The sequence below is a fragment of the Saccoglossus kowalevskii genome, chromosome 9 (assembly GCF_978046115.1).
Source record: "Saccoglossus kowalevskii chromosome 9, keSacKowa6.1, whole genome shotgun sequence".
NCBI lineage: Eukaryota > Metazoa > Hemichordata > Enteropneusta > Harrimaniidae > Saccoglossus > Saccoglossus kowalevskii.
In genome coordinates, this window is record NC_140649.1 from 37,314,155 (window position 1) to 37,327,195 (window position 13,041).

Sequence of the window (13,041 nt, forward strand, 5' to 3'; positions counted from 1 at the left end):
TATATTAAAACATACATATTATAAATAATGAAAAACTATCAGTTTGACACTAAAGGTATTCGAACCTAGGGCTGTATTCTGAATTTGAATATGAGGCTGAATCTAAGGCTAGCTTCATGCTAGCGCCCTCAGTAAATAGAAACACAAGCTCCCCTAGCTACGTTGTTTGTAGAATCCGTGTGAACAAATTCTTCAACACCCGAATGAACTACAGTAGGTTTTTGGAAATTACTTAGACAAATCTGGTCTAATTATTGTTCATAGTTACTAGTAAATCGCGTAAAATAGGCGAGGAAAGTTGAATGATTGATTAATTTTCCCTCAATACTATTTCAATGCACTTAAGTAGTCAATTATTAAATCAAAAATGACGGCATATAATCGTGATGGTAAGACTTCTGTCACTAAAACGCCGACAAGTGACGCCGAAGAAGATGAAAAGGTGAACAAGAATGCTTTCACCAACGATGGAAGTTTTATGGAATTGTTCAAAAAGAAAATTGAGCAGGAACAGCGACGCAAAGCAACAAATAAGTCCGAAGCGACGTCTTCCAGCAGTACGACAACTCCAGCTGACACGGTTGTGTTTACTGCGAACCAAACATCAGAAGAAACATCCAATGCTGCTTCGACCACAGCCAAGAAATCACGACTGAACTTTTTCGTAAGAAACCATGAAATCACAGTTTTGTTTTTAGGGGTCAAATGCATGCCAAATTAACCACACTCATACATAAATTCAGCTGTTTTTCTTGTCTGGTCATGATCGTTTTATCAATATGTACATACTCCTATGATAGGGCTTGATATTAATAATTATGAGTAGTTCTATCAGAACTTGGAACAAGTAAAATTTCCATTATGACAGCTGAATAATCATAATAATAATTAACTAATCTATACCCATAGTGTGCCTTCACGTAACATAGCAACTGGAACTCTCCATTTACTCAAAATGAAGCGCTTACTTAATTGGATGATGTTGAACTAATTCATTGTTATTAATCAGTACTATAAATGATAATGTCTGAATACTATTTCTGGATTGGTCAATTTGAATTTTAAAATCCATTTTAATTGATAAAACTGTTTATTTATAAGGTGTTTATGATGTTCACTGCTTTATGCCCTTCATTGTTTTGACCGATGGAACATTTGATTATTTTCAAATGATGTTTGATGAATACCATTGAAATTTATAAATATTTATAAAAAAGTGGGGTATGGTTTTCATGAAGGCATGAGAGTATTTATAAATGTTTCATAAGTTTCAAATAACTGTTGAAAAAAAATGACCAATCACAACGTTGTAAATGAATTCATGGCAGTAAATTGTCCAATGACTGAAGCATCACCAATTGGCTTCTTTTGCCAATGAAAGTGTATTATTGAGATAGATAAGGGTCTTATTATTATTATTATTATTTGTTGGATTTGTTTCTTTTCCAGGATCTATTTTTGACATTCATTACAAAATTCTTTTGGATACATGCATAAAATAAGTAACATATCTAATATTTTTCATTTTCACTGTTCACTAAAAAATGGTATTTTATTTACTAATACTAAAAAATTGAAATTGGTTTACAAATAATATCACCAGTTAATTGATGCATTGATATTAATTAATAGTGTAATAAGACATGTTTATCCTAGCATTCATGACATGCTTATCCATAGCATTCATGCTTATCCATAGCATTCATGATACATGCTTATCCAAAGCATTCATGACATGCTTATCCACAACGTTCATGTCATGCATATCCACAGCTTTCATGACATGCTTATCCAAAGCATACACGACATGCTTATTGTCACACGCAAGGTAATATTACCGTAATTGGTATAGTACAGGTGTGATGGTTCAAATACCAAAATGGCAACAGTAACATAAAGACTTCCCTGGCAACGATGATAACATACGAACACGGAGCCAACAGATGAGGTTTCAACTGGTACTGGTATTATTATACTCTGCAAACATCAAGTACAATAACGCGGTAAACTCCAAACCTCCAATAACTAGATACTTAAACTCCAACACAATTCAACGAGATCTCCGATCTGAACTCAGTGCTGAACAACAAATATATACCTCCACTGCTATAAATAGACCATTACATCAGCATACATAATGAGTCTGGCACTTACTACAAATTTCTAGAATGTTCCATTACCTTCTATTGCCTCCTACAGTGTTCTATTACTTATTCAACCAGTTTCTAAAAAAAATCTAGAATATTCCACCCAGACACAGTACGGTTCTAGAACATTCTCAGTGACACGGAAGTGGTAAATAAGTCGTATGCGACACTTATCCACAACGTTCATGTCATGCATATCCACAGCTTTCATGACATGCTTATCCACAGCATTCATGACTGAGGTTCAAATTTCTGTCAAATTGTTGAATTTTTTGTTTTGCTGAGATTTATTTTCACTATTTCTTGATTCTTTTCATGTGAATTAAAGGATCACTATTCAAGATCAACTCTTCAGTAAAAAGAGACTAACCCTGAAATGAGGCGACAGTCCTCTGTAGTTCAATATTTGTTGGATAATAATCCAATTAATAATATGAGGCATGGTTTTAGACATTTCAATTAGAAATATTCCACTATATGGTGAATTCTACCAATAACATCTTATCGCTATTTGTTATAATATTTGCTGCGCCTTACATACATCTGCACTGTATTGTAGGTGTACGTCTATATTCGGTACTGCACCCAACAGTGTTACATATTATTTATGTCTACAAGTACCTGCAATGGCATCCCAATACAGTACTGTCAGTCCACAATCACCCTGTTCTAAATTCATGTGACACTTTATTACCCGTTAGTACTATTCTCAACAAAAATGAAAGGACAACATATCCGGGTACAGTACTTTACAGTAACTAGGCTTAGGTAAAGTACAGTACTTTACCTTCATGGGTTTTCCTGGATATTATTCAAAGTCAAAGGTCATTCATTGTTTTCTGGACCTCTTGGTTTGTTACAGTTCAGTTTTCTAACTTTTATCCCAACAGTCTGACATGTGCCAGAAGACGAGAATGTGTGAAAGGAGTCAAGCATGTCACTGTGTGCATACCAGCAAAGACAATTTACTTTCTTGTATTGCTATTGTCTCTGGAAAGAATTGAGAGAATCTTCTATTAATCTGTTGTAGTATGATTGTTCTGTTCGTCAGGTTGGCAAGAGGAAAGGTCTGACGCTTAAGACTGGTCAAGTCAAGAAACAAAAACCTGATGATAAGTTGGTGAGTATTAAACATCTATTCTGCATTGTCTACCTGTGTATAGTGACCACCCAAAGTACAGTCAGACCTGTGTATAGTGACCATCCAAGGTATAGTCAAGCCTGTGTATAGTGACCATCCAAGGTACAGTCAGACCTGTGTATAGTGACCATCCAAGGTATAGTCAAGCCTGTGTATAGTGACCATCCAAGGTACAGTCAGACCTGTGTATAGTGACCATCCAAGGTATAGTCAAACCTGTGTATAGTGACCATCCAAGGTATAGTCAGACCTGTGTATAGTGACAATCCAAGGTACAGTCAAACCTGTGTACAGTGACCATCCAAGGTACAGTTAAACATGTGTATAGTGACAATCCAAGGTACAGTCAGACCTGTGTATAGTGACAATGCAAGGTACAGTCAAACCTGTGTATAGTGACAATCCAAGGTACAGTCAGACCTGTGTATAGTGACAATGCAAGGTACAGTCAGACCTGTGTATAGTGACAATGCAAGGTACAGTCAAACCTGTGTATAGTGACAATCCAAGGTACAGTCAGACCTGTGTATAGTGACCACTGAAGGTATAGTCAAGCCTGTGCTCTAAAAGTTTATCAATCAATAAGGGTTTATAAATGCTTTTGTTTACCGTCTGGCAATCATTTTTGACTTTTTAGCATCTGCTATGAGTGGCTAAGAATGATATCACTACTAGTGTTTCATCATAGAGGTCAAGTCAACATTGCTTTCTTATCAGACTAGACTCTTCAATCATGGTGAAAGTTACCATTCAGCAAGTTCCGGCGGTTGGAATGTTCCACTATGGATATCGCGGTGGACTTGAAATAGGAAGTTGTGTTTTTTTTCTCCAACAACAGAAAAATAATTTTCATGACAGAAATGCAATAGCTGTGATGAAAGATGGTAAAAAAATTGGCAGTCTTCGGTGCAATCTGATTAAAATCTGATGTAGTGTACGGGCTTTAATTATTTTGGCTATTAATGCCCTTTTATTTTATTATTTTACTTTGATTTTGATTTTGTGATTTTTTTTAATTCCGCCCTACCTACATCTGAACCGATGCCTATGTAACGAGATTTCAACGAGACCCACTATCGACGATTTTAGTCAACGAATCACAGACCTCCTTTTATAGCGCACATGATGACGTCACCGGGCAGAGTCTGATGGCAAACACACTCAAATAAAATGGCGGATTATACCGACCGAAAAAAACACGGCTTTTCGGTAAGTTTATCATTGTCAAATGCAACGAAAGTCATTTTTATGTTAATATTGTGGCTCGAATGGTTCGACTTTAGATCGTTATTTTGCATAGTTATTCTAGGAGTGACGATTTTGTTTCCACCGGTTCGACCGAACACCAGTGTCTTTTTCCAGTTGCCGGCCCTGGAGACGGGTGATGTTTTGTTGAAGATCGGGCCAAAATCGTCTACGGTATTGAAGCCGTAGCTGTAAATATTCATCAAATTGTATCAACATTTTGTACATTATACAATAACACTTTATTAAAGTAAATGAGCTGATTTGGACTGGAATAAAATATTTTTTTATTTGGAACACATCGCAATTGATCAGGAAATATTGTTTTGCTCCAATTTTCTGCGTCGATGCCGTGGGCCGGTGACCGCTATACAATTTAAAATCAGTTTGCATTGTTTACTATAGCTGTTTACAGTGTTCTAATCATTACGATTTACTTTTTTTTTGCTTCCATTCTAGATAATTATGCTCAGTGATGTAAAATTGAAGCGATGACTGAATGAACGAACCTTGGCTGGCGAAGATGTATCTGGAAGTGTACACATTTGTTGGAAGTGAAAAAAATATTCAATGAAATGACAAAAATTGTAAAATGCTGTGGAATTTCTTTTGCAAATAAAAATATACTAGCAATTTTCTATTAATGGTTTATTCAAGTGGGCAAAATATAAATGTACAGAAGAATTGCCCGTATACACTGAAAAGTAAGCAACCGACAGCCTGTATAAAAGGGGGACTGTGATTGGCTGTTACTTACGCGAGATTTGAACGGGACTTACATAGGCGTCGGATCAGATGTAGGTAGGGCGGAATTAAAAAAAATCAAAATCAAAGTAAAATAATAAAATAAAAGGGCATTAATAACAAAAGTAATACAAAATAAAATTAAAACAAGTTTATAGCCAAAATAATTAAAGCCTGTACACTACATCAGATTTTAATCAGATTGTCTTCGGTGTGGCATTGCAAAAATGCTGGCCCCAGCTATGGATTCACAAGCTGCTACCAAATATTTTATAAATCCAAAATAACATGATTTCAACCACTCTCCGAGGTACTGGATGCTACAATATTGCAACATTGGTTTCATTGTTGATGATGCTAAAGCCGAAGGAGTTGAATTTGCTTGAATGTGAACGCACTGCCCTGAATGTATAACACAAAATTACACACCCATTTCACATTCACCCCCTCGTTTTACGCAATAGACATTTATTTTTCAAGAATTTTTGTCAAAATTACAGCTGACTGCAAGGTCAACTGTTAATACAAGGACACTCAGTTGAGAATACCCCCCTTAATGTTTTGTGTGCACATATAATTTTTTACAAATTACTGGTAGTTAAAATAAATCAATTTGTCAAAATAAACTAAAATTTTCAGCAAAAGTTAATTCCAGTATGACAATTAAGGATCTGTTTTTGTTTTTCAGGATACAAAAGGTAAAACAAGTGCATGGACTGAGTATATGGCTGAAGTTCAAAAATACAAAGCAACTTCTTGTGCTGATGAAGATAAAACCAGACCTTTAGTGAAATAGAATATTATGTGAATACAAGAACAGTACAGGGTTGACATATTTGTCTCATCTATTGCCCCATTTTGTGGGATTGTTAAAGGGTGTGGTATATAGTAAAATAATGCACAATATTTGCAGTCATGTTGTCACACAGCATGTTACAAATATAACTACCATATTTGCTCTATTACAAGCACTTGTAAACCAACACTTTGACCTCTGACTCACCTCTGTCATTTACATATGCACATGCGCTATTAATTGGGCAAGTATGGTGACAGTATGAACTTTCATATTGATAGGTAGGTGGGTGAGTTTTGGATGGGTAGGTAGGTAGGTAGGTTGGTTGGTTGGTTATGAAAACGCATTTCCAAGTGGATTCCATTTCCCGTACAGATAGATATTGTGATTCAATGTATTTTCATCACTTGTTTCCATTCGCACTATTAGTTCTGATTTATATATATCGCAAATTCACTGCAGTTAGTGTAAAGTTATGTACATAACAGGCACCAACCCACCCGCCACTTTATCTCCCCTACCCCAAGTGCTTGCTTACAGCGAATTCAAAAATGATGAGGTAATTCAATCTATTAAATATGCCAAAACTATCACACTTGTGTTATTTAAATTTGTTACAAAATTTATTGATTTGATTACCAGTCATCATCTTTTCATTTATTTTTGCACTAGAACAACTGTCTGAAAAAAAATGATATCATAGAAAAATAATAGCCATCAATTGTTGCTAATAATTTGTGAGTACCCCGGTACCTTATTTTCACTATAAGTAACTAAACACATTATGATATGTGATGAAACATTTTTACCATTGGAATTAATGTTAAATGGCTCATTGACTCATTTTGTGTGAGAAAGTAGTTCAGTAACTGCACTGTTTAATGGTAGCTTGTTGCCTTGCCATTTGGATTTCATCTTATAATTAATTGTATTTGGAGTTGTGAATGTCCTTCACAGTCATCATTCATGATTTTAATGCTTTTCAGCATGTCATTAATTCTGATTAATTAAACACCATGAAACTTATCAATCTAGAACTGTTTTTTATATTCACTATTTCCAATTATTTGACTTTCTATTTCCATGTCTAGATTTTTATTGCACTTTCATCTTGATTGTGGTAGCATCTTGATCAGAGAATTTATTTATAATACAGATCTATTTTCAAATGCAAATGTGTTTTCTTAGATCAAAGAAACAGATTAAATCAGGTCAGCATGTATGTTACTTCAAAAATGGCTGCTCTTGACTTTTTGGGTGGTTCCTGCCAAAATTACTGTAAACAGAAAATAAAAGATAAAAATGTACATCACCACACAATTTTGGCATGGGCTTGATATGTTTAAATGTCAAAATTGCTTTATAATTGATAAATACATGTACCGGTAGTAGGGTTATAATCTGCAATACAGGCATTGAGTTGACTTTTGTTCAGTGCGAAAAACTGTTTATTTTATAAAAATTTAGAAAGATACAACAGTTGACAATATAAAAAAAATGTATTATCGTTGAATTTGCTTTCAATTATTTTGCTAATACGGAAGTTGTAGAATTTGTTTTGATGAACAAATTTTGTGCAATTTTCTCTGGTATTTCAAAGAACATGCATATGAAGATATTATAATTTTTACCAACCTCTTAAACTGCAGTACTTTTATTCGTATAACAAATTTACCAGTTGTAGTTTCTGTACTCTTTCTGCCTTTGATATAGTTCAGTTATCAACTTTCTCTGTAGTACATTTTGACTTTGTAAATAAAAAGAAATGCTTATACATTAATTTTTTTTTTTTTTGGTATATTTGATTATCATAGTTTTTGAAACTCTAGTTGATGCACATTCATACTTCTTCTACCCGGTATGTTGATGCGTTCTACTACACTTATGTACAAAAATATTCGCTTTTGAGTACTATAATTTTTGTGTGGTTCAAAAATGTACATAATATTCCCTTAGACTGAACCAGTTAGTGAAAAGATTGTTTGCCAATGCGTCTTGGATACAGTATCTTGACTTTTTCAAAATACCAATGACGTTCGGCAGAAAGAATTTTTCGCCTACCCCAAAATCGAAAGTGTATTAGGACGAATGTGTTGAGACATGTGAATTGGAATGAATCGACTTACTTGTGGGACGAATCAACATGTAGAACGAATGTGAATTGAAAGAAAAATGACTGTAAATCCGTACAATACGTATGATATAAACCCAGAATCACGGAGTAGATATTGTTTATTTTCCTTCAGGTTTCTATGTATATTTAGTGCTGATAGCTGACCACCAGATGGCAAACACTTGCCACTATGCTGTATTTCATCATCCTGCCGAATTGGCTGGTCGCGTACATCTTCGTCAAGCCAGAATTTTAAATTATATATAATTTGATATGCAATTTGCTGTAACGATAGAGGACGTAGTTTCGATCGGTACGGCTCGGGCCCCAACTCCATCTCCGATAAACCGATGCCGTGTAAAATTGTAAATGAAAGATAATAAATTAAAACTATTCCCCTCCAAAAATAAAAACAACAACAATATAATATTATAAACCTCATTGAAATAAATAAATAGAACAATTACCTCGTTAATTTAAAAAGACATATTTTAATGACGTCCACATTCTTGTTGTGTAACTTTTCTTAGAACCAACATGTAGTCTTTCATTGAAATGATCAACTAAAATAGTTTTACCCAGGTAGTCATGGTAACATGCAACTACAAAACCCCATAATAGTGTAAAATAAACTGTAATTGCAGACTTCGTCAGGTCATAAATCGAAGTTGCTGTCCTCCGAGTCGCGAACGCAATCAACAAATCACGTCACATCAGTAAAACTTAAAATAATCATTGGAACTCATTTTATATACATCAAAGTGAAACTGCTATTATAGCGAATAATGTTATACAATTACTGTAGTAGGAGCAAAGAGAATATATCAAATAACAATTTCCAAATGTTCCGTATGAAATGGTTGTATCTTTATCATAACCTCTAAACTCAGGGCTAAGCCGGCATGGTGGGGTTATTTATTTTTGGTGCCGAAATTATGAGTGCTGTAAGTTATCACCAACACTATGCAATGTCGTCTCAGTTGTTTGTTTTTAGATTAGTTTTGCATGATTGAATTTGACTTTCTGATATTACCGGTATAAAACTGTTGTTTTGTTGACAATGTACGTGTTCTTTTCAACTATATTCCTGTTTATTCTACTTGGAATCGTTTTGCGAAATATGCGTTTAAAACCGGGAGGAAAAACTAAAACCATAGTCATCTATAGAATCTATGATAAAACCTGATGTTCGTTAGACTTGCATACAGTCCCTTGTTTATTTTTTGTTGTTTTCTCAATAAAATAACTTGTTGTTGGAGTGTAAATGGCGAAAGAAAAGTTACCGCGAAAGTCGGATGATTCAAATTTTAACGAACAGTTGGAACTTAGAAAAACTTATATGGCTGTGCGATTGGCACTGTAATAATTCGCATATTGTTATCACGTTCCCCGTAAACACTGACAGATCTGCCAATGGTGATCTGCAGGTGGCAAACTATCCACACATTACGTAACACTGTACGGAAACTAATATTTACCAATGCTTTTCAGAATAAACATAAAATGTACTGTAATAATATTAATACAGTCTATATTTATTAGACATAACACGTTATAAAAGTAATATAACGAGGCGGAAATCTTGAATCTTGATCTTTTTCTGAGAGAACAAAACCAAATCACATCACAGTCCCTAATACAAAAAAAGATCCACCACAAAGACCGTAGTAGAGAACTCGTTACCATAGAAACAATGAAATTGTGGTTGCATTCAGTCATACTTTGGTGGCTATTTTCAGTTGGAAATTGGTCAAAAATACATAAAACTGTAATTCATAATTTTAAAATTAGTTCTGGTAATTTTGGAGAGATAAACGTTCCAGAAAATTCCTAAGAATATTAGATGTGTCCGTAGAGATATATTAAGGTGAATAAAGTGCATGTGTATGGTTACCTAGAGATTCACTAACGTAGTTATTACGGTATGAATGTTGTTATCGTACAACACGTTGAAAGCGTTGAGAGAAAGCATTATAAATTCAATTACCGAAATATAGGCCATTGTGCCGTGATCACCGTCCTTCAACGAAGGGACGGTGGCCGTGACCAATAAAGTTGGAAAGTAGTTTTTCAACATTTTATAGTCATGAGTGATTTCAGGTAAAAATAAAGTAAGTTTCTGAAAATAGTAAATAGTGCCCAACACAGATTTAGTACAGCGATTCGTGGTTGGTCTTTCTATCTTCCATGGCTACAATTGCAGCACATGTTGATTTGATGAGTTTTATAATGGGTTTCTTATAAATTTATTCGATCGTTTGAGGAGTAAGAACTTCAAATATGGCACAATATGCGTAGTACACGGGGATAACAACTTTTAGTTCATGAAGGACATTCGTATAACCATGGAAGGTAATAGGGCTACTACCTTCCATTGAATAAGTTAACTTATTTTATATAATATAATAATAAATGTATTCATAATACTGTAGGCCTCCGGCCTCAAGGTATACTCATTGTAATTATATAAAATGTTACAGAGGACAATGTCATTTTACAGTGACTGAAAAAGAACAAGAAAATATGAAAAGAACATGAACTATCAGACCAAAATAATTGTATTACGTTTTTTGTGGCGAGAAAAATAAATTTAGAAATGTTACGCAAGATTACTGCATTTTGTAATTGTAATAGTGATATAAATTTTTCGGGTGAGGGAAGTGTATAATAATAACTTGGGATGTATTTCGATCTCAACTCTTGGTAAAACGGACAGATAATGCAAAAATGGTACTCGTCCTCTAAACAATTGGTATTACATAAAATACAAACTCTTTCTGTGCGTGTATTATGGAATTTTCTATCAGTTTCAATACGTAGACAATGAGCAGAAATTCTTAGGCGACACAATGCTTCCCTGTAACAGTCTTTTTGGACTGTTTTAAAATAATTCTCTTGACCAAATATATATTTAAATTTTCTATAAAAGCACAGCTTCGGAAATAGCTCGAGTCCACTTTGCCAATTTTGAATATCAATGTCCAAGCATCGCTGTTTGAAAAGCTTAACAAAGTATTCAGAGTTCCCCACCCCTAGGTTGTACCATGCCTCACCCAGGCCATAAGAAAGAAGTAACATTTTTAAATTCAGGGCCCAACACTTTTTACCCCTTTCTGCTTCATGGTACTGAAACATGTAACATAAATATACCAGTCTGTGTCGGGGTAATGATAAAATGCGAAGCCAGTACTTAATAATCCTAACAAGTCTAAACGTTTTAATAGTAAACCTACCTAACTCCCCCCTTATAGCCAAATTTGGTGCATTATGATAGACTTTCAATATAAATCGACAGAATTTGTTTTGTATAATTTCAACTTGATTGCCATTGTGAAAGCCCCAGACTTCGCTAACGTACATTAAAATTGGTAGGATTTTACCATCAAAGATTTTAAATGCAATATTTACATCAATGCCGTCAAATTGTGAAATACTTTTCTTAATCGCAAACAACGATCCTGACGCTTTTTGGCCAAACTAGACTGGGCATAGTTCCAAAGCCCAGAACTCGACAATAATATACGCAAATAATTATAATAAGAAACAACTTCTAGTTTATGTCCTGCAAGCCACCATTGCTCAGTTGATTTCAATCTGCCCCCACGCCTAAATACCATTACTTTAGATTTATCAATATTAACTTTTAGTCTCCATTTATTTGCATATAGATCCAAATTATTCAGAAGACGTTGTAAACCCATAATGGAAGAGCTAAAAACTGCCAAATCGTATGCAAATAACAAATAAAATAATTTTATAGACGTTATATAAACTCCGGCGTGGCTGTGTTGTATTGATTCGCCAAGATCATTTACAAAGAGAGAGAAAAGGAGTGGCGATAAAACACTGCCTTGTTGGACTCCTACTTCACATTTGAACAATTCAGAAATACCTACTGGGGAGCGAACACATGCCCTGGTATCTTGGTACATGGACTTCAATACTTTAAATAATTTGCCACCCATTCCCGATTTTGTTAGTTTATAAAAGAGTAAGGTGTGGTTAATCCTATCAAATGCCTTTTCAAAATCTATAAATGCGCAGTATAATTTACGATCAATAATGGTTGATAAAATGATTAGATTGTCAACTGATGAATAGTTTTTATGGAAACCAGCCTGTTCTTCCACAATAGGATAGTGCAAGACGATGATATATAATATCACTGAAAACTTTTGTAATCGAAGGCAATAATGTAATACCTCTATAGTTATTATAACTGAATCTCTTTCACCCTTCTTATAGACAGGAATAATTAAACCATGCACCCATTGTGGAGGGAACTTATACCAGTATTAAGTATTGTATTGACAAGTTTAACAAGTAATTGTTTAAAAATCATAGGAATATGCTTAAATATTTCCGGCGATAAACCATCAATACCAGCTGTCTTATTTGCATTTAACCGACTAAGGGCATGTTCCAATTCCACAATTGTAATGGCTTGATCTAAAATCTGATAGTCAATAACTGCATTTGACTCTGGCAAAATTAATAAATTATCAAGATAGTCTTGAACTTCTTCTAAAAACATGTTACTTTCATTCCCATAATTCAAATCTGTACTCGTAAAGAGTTGAAAAAAATAAACATGCCATGCGCTTGGTTGGATTTTTTTTTAGATGGGCCACTTTTCTTACTATTTAATAAATTCCGAAATTCCTTTGTATTCGGATTGATTGCAGAGATGTAAAGTTCACGTTTTTTGAGATTGTTAAATAGTTTCTTTTTGCTCCTTAGCAATATACGATAATTATTTCTGTGAGTAATATAGTTTTCAAGATTAACAACAGATCTACCATTTCGAAACTGATTTAGGGCTTTCCTGGTCTGTTGCTTCATATATTTGCAGTCA

The 13,041-nt window shown here is 34.3% G+C and overlaps 1 protein-coding gene across 4 annotated transcripts; it reads left to right on the forward strand.

Annotated features, from left to right (window-relative positions):
• Positions 1 to 277: 277 nt before the first annotated feature.
• Positions 278 to 7,853, forward strand: LOC100372588 (telomerase RNA component-interacting RNase-like). 4 transcript variants are annotated; one of them, XR_014930457.1, is made up of 3 exons: positions 278 to 664; positions 3,038 to 3,267; positions 5,966 to 6,046. XR_014930457.1 is itself a non-coding variant. In XM_002739317.4 (3 exons), exons 1-3 carry the CDS (start codon positions 368 to 370, stop codon positions 6,071 to 6,073), a joined length of 474 nt encoding a protein of 157 aa, XP_002739363.1. In that variant the 5' UTR covers positions 278 to 367; the 3' UTR covers positions 6,074 to 7,853. The 4 variants fall into 4 exon arrangements, 2 of the variants coding, with proteins under 2 accessions (XP_002739363.1, XP_085359600.1); XR_014930458.1 differs by lacking the exon at positions 5,966 to 6,046 and adding an exon at positions 3,926 to 4,193; XM_002739317.4 differs by having other exon boundaries at positions 3,199 to 3,267; positions 5,966 to 7,853.
• The last annotated feature ends 5,188 nt before the right edge of the window (positions 7,854 to 13,041 follow it).

Coding starts and splice junctions, on each gene's coding strand:
- LOC100372588 (XM_002739317.4), top strand. CDS start 368: ATGACGGCATATAATCGTGATGGTAAGACTTCTGTCACTAAAACGCCG. Junction 665..3,198: donor AATCACGACTGAACTTTTTC/GTAAGAAACCAT, acceptor TCTGTTCGTCAG/GTTGGCAAGAGGAAAGGTCT. Junction 3,268..5,965: donor AAAAACCTGATGATAAGTTG/GTGAGTATTAAA, acceptor TTTGTTTTTCAG/GATACAAAAGGTAAAACAAG.